The following is a 10,281-nucleotide window of genomic DNA, read 5'->3' on the forward strand; positions in this document are numbered from 1 at the left end:
CTAAATTTTTGGTAGGTATGTCAAGTGCTGCTACAATTTGCTATTGTGTTGTCATGTTTCCATTTTTTCTGTTATCTTGGTCCTATTGATGTGTTCTTGTCGGTGAGACGGATATTGTGGCTTAAGATATATAAAAATCTATAGACATACTTACTGAAGTACAACACCTACAATAGTGGCGTCTCAAACACAAATTGGATGCACAATGCAAGGAAATTGAGAATCATTATGTAAAACATTAAAGTTATCATGAACGTGCACTCGTTGCAACACAGTACAAGCACAAGAAATTCCTATTTAAACAAAAATATAAGGCAATTAGACAGTTCCACAATATAGTGTTAAAGAGCTACATTGTTGTATTCAACTATACAAAGCCATCCAACCTACCGGCCACCTGGTATCTTCGGATTCAGAAGAACCTTAAACTGGCGCAAAAAGTATAATTTCTTAGCCATGATAAAGAAAGCATATTGTTCATCTCGGGTACTAGTGGATGGCTAGACCAGTACCATGTCCTGAAAACCCAAGGATACTGGATATACATAACCATCTACCTCACTACTCGTTGAAATGGATAGCACCAACCTTCCACACAATGTATGTTGTAGCAAACATAACTGTGCTGATGAATACAAATGAAAATACAACAAGGAAGACATCAATTCCTCCTGGAAACTCAAAAGTCCATCCTGGTTTTGGCATCCCTCTTTTGCTATCATCAAACAGATTTGTAGGTGCCTCTGGAAGTCCGGATCTCATTTTCCCCTTCTCACTTTCTCGTAGGGCCTCAATTAGTTTGCTTCCCATCTGAGGTTTAGAGGTCTTTGATTCATTGTACCGGCTGAGAACCCTGGCTGCCCTAAGTTTCTCTCTTGCTGTCAATGGAGATCTCTTCAACGTTGGTTTTGGACTGGAGGAAGATGCTTCCTCTTCCAAGTTTGCAGAAGTTCCAGACCCATTTGAAGCTTCGGCTTCTTGCACGGCCGAATCAGTTTGACCAATGGGTTGCACTTCCCCCTCTGTTTTAGAAGATTCAAAGGATGACGTATTCACAGTTGGTGTAATAGCTTCGGAGTATGACCTTTCAGCATTTTCAGAGTCCTTATCACTAACTTCCGTTTCAAGACGATCACTTTTAGCAACTAAAAGATAGAAATTATGTCTAGTAACTGGTACACATCTTCTTAACCCCCGCATCTGAAAGGTAGATGGGAAGTGTGCAACCTTCTGCAGAGAGGCACTCCCAGATAGATTCCAGTAGTTTGCCTGTAGCTTTCATTGAGAAGAAACAAATAAATCACGGAAGACAAATAACACCAAATTCATAAAACAAGAACTGTGAGCATAACTCCCCATCTAGATAAAAATGACAACCCTTAATCACAAACTATTTGAGGTCGCTATATGAATAATCCATATTTATTTCAGTAACTTTTGTCTTAGGATAGGACAAATTAAACTACTCTCACACATCCCCCTAGCTGTCATACAATCTCTATTGAAGAAGGCATTACATAGGGAGTACGGGACCACTGTGTAAATATTAGAAGTTAAAGGATTAGTTATCAAGAAGTTAGTTACGTTAGTTACAGCTGTATACTTACTTATTGTATATATACATGTACAGAACTTCTAAAAAGGTTAATGAGAATACAGTTCATAATTTGTTAATTCTCTGAGCTCTTTCTCTGCATCTAGAACATTCCAGTTTGGTAGGAATTGCTCACCAACTTATCTTCTTCAAGGTAGCTAACATGGTATCAGAGCCACAGTGACTACTGTAGTGCTTCGAGTATCTAAGCTGAACCATGGCGACTGTTGACAATGAGTTGCCAGAGAAGCTGAGTCACAATCATCCTCTGTTTTTGCATTCAAATCGACAATTCTGGTGTTCTACCCAGTTCTATTCAACTGACTAGAGCTGATAATTTTCGGTATGGAGTAGAGATATGAAAATTGCTATTCTAGGTCGAAATAAACTTGGATTCATCGATGGTACCTGCAAAAAGGAATCCTATGGTCCTAATTTGACTAATCTATGGGAACGCTGCAATGTCATAGTCCTTTCATGGGTTATGAATTGTGTTTCGAAGGAATTACTTGGAGGCATCGTCTACTCCAACAATGCAGCTGCTGTATGGAAGGATCTGTGTGAGCGGTATGACAAGATTGATGGATCGCGTATCTTTCAATTGCACAAAGAAATTGCTACAATCACTCAAGGTACTAGTTCAATCTCAGAAACTGCTTGAATTGTGGGTAGAATACAGCACCTGTTCCTAGCTGTGAATGTGTGGATTCGAGAGAGTTTGTAGTGTTCATGCACAATCAGAAATTACTTCAGTTTCTCATGTGACTTAATGACTCATATGAGCAAGCTAGGGGTCAAATTCTCATGGCGGTACCCTTACCTACACTGAATAAGCCTACTCATTGTTAATTGAAAGAGAAAGTCAATGTACCATTTCTCAAACATCTAGTAGTTCTAATTCCTCTGAGTTAAATGCCTTGTTCAGTGCTGGACCAACATCAATGCTTAAATCAAGATCTCATTCTAGTTCAAGCTATGATCCAAATGCATTCTGTGACTACTGCAAAAGAACAGGCCACACTCAGGCTATTTGTTACCAACTCCATGGTAATCCACCACGGTATAAAAGGAAGAAGAAAGGTCTTTCTAACACCTACCAGGAAAGAGGACGACCTAACAATGACAGAAGATCATATCCAGCTGCTCACTTGTGTTTAGTGAATCTGATCATTCTAATTATACCATATTAAAGATGGTATTACTTAGTAAGTTGAGGTTCATTATGTAATTAGTAGAAATTAGAGGAGTAGTTAGCAAATAGGTAGTTAAAGTAGTTACAAAATATTCTTCTCTTTCTTGTATAAATACTAACTAAACATGTTAGTTACATGTAGAAAAGATTTAACAAGTTGTATAATACAAAGATGAGTTTTCTTCTTCTTCTAAACTTCATCTGAGAATCTGCACATTGCAGATTACTCACTCTTCAAAGTTTTCATGGTATCAGAGCCTTTGAGGCAGTAAACGATTGTTCAAATCACTGCGTATCATCTACATAAGCAACAGACGAATCCATGGCAACAGTTGATAACGAGCTGCCGGAAAAACTAAGCCATAATCATCCTCTGTTCTTGAACACCATTGACAATTCTGGTGTATTGCTCAGTTCAATTCAATTGACTGGAGCTGATAACTACTCACTATGGAGTCGAGCATTAAAGATTGCAATTATAGGTCGAAATAAGTTGGGATTTATTGATGGTTCACGTAAAAAGGAAGCATATGGTCCAAATCTGGTAAACCTGTGGGAAAGATGCAATGCGATTGTATTATCTTGGATCATGAATTGTGTTTCAAAAGAGTTACTTGGAGGTATTGTTTACTCTACAAATGTTGCATCTGTATGGAAAGATCTGGCTGAACGATATGATAAAGTTGATGGATCTCGTATCTTCCAACTACACAAAGAAATTGCCACTGTGAGTCAAGGTACTAGTTCAATTTCAACATATTTCTCTAGATTACGTGAACTATGGGTAGAATATGATAGTCTAACTCCTGTTCCAAGTTGTGAGTGTGTAAATTCAAGAGAATTTGTGAAATTTGTACACAATCAGAAGTTACTTCAGTTTCTTATGGGGTTGAATGACTCATATGACCAAGCTAGAGGACATATATTGATGATGATACCTCTACCTTCATTGAACAAAACATATTCAATCTTAATTGAAAGAGAAAGCCAGAGAACCATGTCACAAGTCTCTAGTAGTGCTAATTGTTCTGAACTAAATGCCATGTTCACTTCTGGAAACAATACTAATGCTATGGTGCCTAGATCAAGACCCTACAACAATTCTAGCTATTATCCAAATGCTTTCTGTGATTACTGTAAAAGAACAGGTCATACACAGGCTGTTTGCTATCAGCTTCATGGTTTTCCCCCAGGATTTGAAAGAAAGAAGAAGAATCCTAACAATACATATCAGGGGAGAGGAAGATCGAGTAATGAGTATCATGGAAGAGGAAGGTTTAACAATGACAGGAGGCAAAATATTACTGCTCACAATGCAGTAAGTGATGGTGATATAGGTGAAAATTCAAGAAGTCAGGGTTATGGAAGAGGATCAATAAACATTGAACATGTTGAATATCAAAAAGGCATGACTATGTTGCATGAACAATATAATCAGATTCTACACATGCTTGGACAAACTAATATGCAGCAAGAAAACTCAGAAGGAGCATCTACATCACACTACAATGCTAATGTAGTCCAAGCTAAGTGCTCCTCAGCAGGTGAATCAGCAGGTAATGAAGCTGCTCTTATTGTAACATCAATCAAGAATGGCTGGTTCCTGCAATATAACTTCTCAAAACACTCTAAGGAATGTTCTTCTTATTCCTGAATTTAAATTCAATTTACTATCAGTTTCACAAATTACTAAAGATCTTAAATGTGTTGTGTGCTTCTTTCCTAATTTTGTTACTCACCAGGACCTCTCCAATGGGCAGGTGAAGGTGATTGGTAGAGAACATGATGGTCTTTATATACTGCCTAATAACTCCTTATCTCCTCTCAACACAAATGAAAAATGTTCATCACATTTAGCTCATGAAGACATTCACTTCACAGATACACAAGCTTTATTGTGGCATCAAAGGCTAGGACATACTTCTTCCAATGTTCTGGCTCATCTATTAGATATTTCACCTAGTAAATGTTCTAAAGATCTACATTGTATCATTTGCCCCTTGGCAAAACAACATAGATTACCATTTCCAAATAGTACTACTGTTTCTACTTCTTCCTTCCAGTTGTTGCATATTGATGTCTGGGGTCCTTTTAACACCCCTACCTATGATGGACATAAATTCTTTGTTACTATAGTTGATGATTGTACCAGATTACTATGGTTGTTTCTAATAAGAATGAAGAGTGATGTTTGTGTTGTTCTGAAAAACTTCTTCATCCTAGCTAAAACACAATTTAATGCTGTAGTTAAAATGGTTAGAACTGACAATGGATCTGAGTTTGTAAATGTTGAGTGTCACAAACTATTTACAAGCTTAGGTATTATTCATCAAAGAACTTGCATACATACACCTCAGCAAAATGGTGTTGCAGAGAGAAAACACAAACATATTCTTGAAGTGGCTAGAGCAATCAAATTTCAAGGACATATTCCTATCAGGTTTTTGGGGTCATTGCATACTTGCAGCTGCTTACATAATAAATGTGTTACCTACTCCAGTGTTACATGGTAAATCTCCTCATGAAGTGTTCCATAAAACTAAACCTACTCTACAACATTTGAGAGTTTTAGGTTGCCTATGTTTTGCAAAGAATATGTATATACATGATAAGTTTCAACCAAGAAGTATTGTTGCTGTTCATATGGGATATAGTACTACTACTAAGGGTTATCTGCTCTACAACATTAAGGAAAAACAGTTCTTCATTAGCAGAGATGTGGAATTTAGGGAAACCACATTTCCATTTGCAGTTTCTTCTACCACTGAATGACACTTGTTTCCTTCTGTTAATGTTCCATTAGAAGCATCACAGGCTGGGTCCCCATCTGGTGTGGTTGAGTCCACTGAACAGTCTACAGAAGTGTCTAATGCTCAAATTTCTGAGGTTAGAAGATCACAAAGGAGTACCAAAGCTCCTCTATGGATGCAAGATTATGTTGCTTCTGCTCATCTCACTCCTAGCAGACCTCTATATTCTATTGACAAATATCTTGGCTATGATTATCTGTCTAAGTCCTATCAGGCATTTCTTTCCTCTTTTGGTCATGAGGTTGAACCTAGTACTTTTGAAGAAGCATGTAAAGATCCCAGATGGGTTGAAGCCATGCAGGCTGAAATCTCAGCCTTGGAAACTCATCAAACTTGGAAAGTAGTACCTTTACCTCCACACAAAAAGGCCATTGGTTGTAAGTAGATTTTTAAAATAAAATATCAAGCTTCAGGGGAGGTTGAAAGATTCAAAGCTTGACTAGTTGCAAAGGGCTTTAACCAAAGAGAGGGACTAGATCATAAAGAAACTTTTTCTCCTGTTGTTAAGATGGTTACAGTCAGAAGTGTGTTAGCTTTGGCTGCTGTTGAAAACTGGCATGTTCATCAGATGGATGTGTCAAATGCCTTCCTTCAAGGGGACTTATTTGATGAAGTTTATATGAATCTACCTCAAGGTTTTCAGCTTCCTAGGAGCTGATGTAGTAACCCCAGCCATCATTTATAGTGATAGCAAGTCAGCTATACAAATTGCTGTCAATCCAGTATTACATGAGAGAGCTAAGCATATAGAATTGGATTGTCATTTCATAAGAGAGAAAATTCAGAATGGTCTAATTCAGACTGAATATCTACATACCAAAGAGCAAGAGGCTGATATACTAACTAAAGGTCTTAACAAGTTTCAACATGAATATTTATTATCCAAGTTTGGAGTATTGAATCTGTTCACTCCAACAAACTTGAGGGGGAGTATTAAAGATGGTATTACTTAGTAAGTTGAGGTTCATTATGTAATTAGTAGAAATTAGAGGAGTAGTTAGCAAATAGGTAGTTAAAGTAGTTACAAAATATTCTTCTCTTTCTTGTATAAATACTAACTAAACATGTTAGTTACATGTAGAAAAGATTTAACAAGTTGTATAATACAAAGATGAGTTTTCTTCTTCTTCTAAACTTCATCTGAGAATCTGCACATTGCAGATTACTTACTCTTCAAAGTTTTCATACCATGGGTGTGAATTAAAGGACTCAGAGTTACAGCAGAGGCTCTAGACAGCATGATCATGTTGATTATCACAAAGAATGACTGTGCTGCATGAACAATACAATCAAATCTTACAACATGCTTGGCCAATCCAAACTATCGGATTTAATCATTTTCAGTCTTGTTTGATCTCACATCTCCTAGCATCTGTGTTTTCTATGATACCTAACTAGTTGATATATTGGGCCTTAGGGGTCCAACATTCTCTCTGATACAATATTGTTGGTTCCACCATTATATGAAACTAGCCTTTTACTTTGGCACACAACTCTTATTCAAATCCTCTACTTAACCAGCATATTTTATTTGTGAGTGTATATCTTAATCTATCATATTGATCTCCTCAAAGACTTGAGTGTATATATCAGAAATATTTGCATTTAGGCATCGCAATCTAAACTAATATCACCTGAACCTCATTCTTAAGACGTTGGCTAAACTTGTATTGCTTATTATTTATCTTACTTATATTAAAATTCTTGCTCTCTGCGTTGCTTCTCCACAGTCCAAGTTTTTCTCCACTAGTGTCATCAACACAACATTGACTACAAATAGCATACACTATGACACCATATTGTATATAACGGGCCTGATAATACATAACTAGGATAAAGAAAAGGTATAGACTAGAGCAGTTCCTGGTGTAAAACCAAAGATATGGAGAACTCCTATATATCTCCTCCCCTTGTTCTTACATGTGTGATGGCTCCACTGATATATTCCTTATAAAACTTATGTATATGATGGGAATTCACTTATCTTAAGCACCCACGAAAGAACTTTTCTTGACATTTTATCATATGTTGTACCTCAATGAATATCACAAGGAAATAATTCTTCTTTTTTTTAAATCACAAGGAGATGATTCATTCTTTTATTGTGAACTTTCTTCATTTCTGAACAAAAATATAGCATTCGCTGTGGATTTAAAAGGCTTAAATCCAAACTATTTTTCTATGACCTTTATTAATGCCCATAAGCCTATTTCTTTCACTTTTCCCCAATGATTCGTCCTATGTCTCATTAAGTTAATACCAGACAGCTAATAGGAATTTAAGCAGATCATCTGCTCTCATGTATCGAAACCAGGTACTTCATTTCCACTTATTTGGCATCTTTCAACTACTAATATAACAATGCTCTGATACCAATTTTCGCCATCATCTTGGCCCCTCAGCTATATTACCTGGCCGTAGCCAAGGGTACTTTTTACTCCGGGGGAAACATATGCAAGGATGTAACACCGTGACTTTCGCATCGGAGAGTTCACATGCATAGCTGAGCCATCACACAGGTTAAACTTATGCTCTGATACCAATTTTAGGGGGGATCGACTATATTGCAGAATTGTAAGAAAATAGAGATGTGTGGATGGTTAGTGATTGATGATTTATTTACAAAGACAAATTCCACTTATATACAAGTTCCTAATGACCTTTCGTCCTTACTAAAAGACGATTGACCTTTACTATTTACACAGTAACTTGACTCCTACTATTTGCACAGTAACTTGACCTTTACTATTTACTCTTACTATTCATGAATGTGACTTTTTGTCCTCTACTGTTTATGAATAGGACATACTTTTTTTTTTCAAATCATTCCCTTACCTGTATAAGAATACCATATGGACCACAAGTTTGCTGATCTGCAAATCTAAACTCTAAGAGAGTAGCAAGGCTCTCTTAAACAGATGTATCCATCTTTAAAGTTGTCCTCGTGATTTGAGTTAAGCAATTGATCAAAATAACCTCTCCATCTCTCTTTAATTACACTATCTCATGTCAAAACTTATTGATAATTGTCTTTAATCAATTTAAACTGACGTTAAGTCCTTACCTCTCTATTCTCTCAATTGTATAATTAGCTTATAACTTTATTTTTCCCCTTCTCGTATTCCTAATTTTTTGGGTAAAGAGAATCACTTAGGGCTTCTCCAACATCCTTTTATCTTCACTCTTATATCTTTTATGCTTTCCAAAAGTTCCTATACCACTCTCTTTTGTTACAGTAACTGGAAATAGCACCCTCCGCTAACAGGATTCAACCAAGCAAGTAGTACAAGACGGTAGGAAATCGAATAAGATTATGGAATTTAGCCAAAAAGCAGCATTCGAGAATTTAATCTAATCTAATAAAATTGTTGCTTCTACTCCCTCTGTACTATCAAATCACCAGCTTAATTTAAACAGTAAGTATATGAGCAAAGCAATTTATGTTCCATTGAAGCAATGAATTTACAAGGAAATAAAGAGGAGGAGGTGACATACGGTTGACGGAAAGCCCAGAACAGAATTCAAAGAAGTCGCCATAGAGGAACGGTGTGTGGTTGCTCAAAAGAGTTAAGGCCCAACCATGAAATCTTGCTTTTGCAGAGAGTGAGATGATGGAGAGAAGAGAAAATTTCACTGCACCGCTGGATTTGCCAAATGAATGGTGCTGATAGAGAGCTGTAATTATCCTCAAGCAACTATATTTTCTCAAGGGATCTACTTGTCACCAATATTACCCTTTTTCTCATTTTTCATCTCTTATATATACCCCAAAAGAAAAGAGAAAATACACAAAGTTTAAGTTTTAGAAATTTTATTTGGACCTTTTCTTAAATTGTACTATAAATTTTTGAAAGTTTCATAATTTATCAAAGTATAAAAAAAAAAAAAAATTCTCCAATTTGTACTATAATCTAATCAAATGAGTTAATTATGATTCATATCAGAATATTCGAAACTACCACATTAATAAATTTTATATATTTATATTCTTTTTTACAAATAAATATTTGGTATTATATATCATTACAAACTTTCAAATATATATAATTTTACAAAGATATAATATGTGTTACTTCCTCGATCTCAATTTATGTGATACCAAAAACTTTCAAGACACAATTAATTTTTTTTATTATCTTTTAAATATTATAAGTTATTAATTGTTGTGATTTGCAATATCCTTTTAAATATATAAGTAAGATAAAGAAAATAAAATAAATAAAGTGGATAATCTGTTAGACACACAAAATCGAGAATATAAATATGTGAAAAAAAATGTGTTGGGCAGAAATAAGACATAGAAGAAGTTGGGTTGGGAGTCCGAACGGATAATAACTTTGAATCAAACAACCTAAACCTAAAATGGCGGAATCCACGTGGACAACTAGGATCAGTAAGCATCATAGCTGATTGAACTATATTGTATAAAGAATGTTAAAGAACCGTATTACAAATCAATAGATAAATCAATAATGAGCAAAGCGAAACAAAATAATAATATGACATTTAATCCTACTAAGATACTTTAAAATCGTTATTTCCATTGTGTAATCCAGAAGAATGAATGTGTAGGCGTGATCAAAATGTGGCTCAAAAATTCCAATGGTGTTTTGTTTTTCTGTGATCTCTTGTCAAGAATATTCTGATATTCACACACTCTTCAATTGTGATAACAAATTGCATAT

General features: G+C 35.6%; 1 protein-coding gene across 2 annotated transcripts; it reads right to left on the bottom strand.

The window, feature by feature from the left end:
• Window positions 1-208: 208 nt before the first annotated feature.
• Window positions 209-9,445, bottom strand: LOC101259619 (uncharacterized). Of its 2 annotated transcripts, none has more exons than XM_010319941.4 (2): window positions 9,092-9,445; window positions 209-1,275 (listed from the first exon to the last, which is right to left on the bottom strand). In XM_010319941.4, exons 1-2 carry the CDS (start codon window positions 9,131-9,133, stop codon window positions 562-564), a joined length of 756 nt encoding a protein of 251 aa, XP_010318243.1. In that variant the 5' UTR covers window positions 9,134-9,445; the 3' UTR covers window positions 209-561. The 2 variants fall into 2 exon arrangements, with proteins under 2 accessions (XP_010318243.1, XP_004235239.1); XM_004235191.5 differs by having other exon boundaries at window positions 209-1,269; window positions 9,092-9,333.
• Between the last annotated feature and the right edge of the window lie 836 nt (window positions 9,446-10,281).

Source organism: Solanum lycopersicum, chromosome 3, assembly GCF_036512215.1.
Source record: "Solanum lycopersicum chromosome 3, SLM_r2.1".
Taxonomy (NCBI): Eukaryota; Viridiplantae; Streptophyta; class Magnoliopsida; order Solanales; family Solanaceae; genus Solanum; species Solanum lycopersicum.

Excerpts from the sequence above, each read along its gene's own strand:
- LOC101259619 (XM_010319941.4), bottom strand. The coding sequence starts at position 9,133 with ATGGCGACTTCTTTGAATTCTGTTCTGGGCTTTCCGTCAACC. Across the intron at positions 1,276-9,091 it reads TTCTGGGCTTTCCGTCAACC|CTACAGGCAAACTACTGGAA; the intron begins GTATGTCACCTC and ends TCTCAATGAAAG.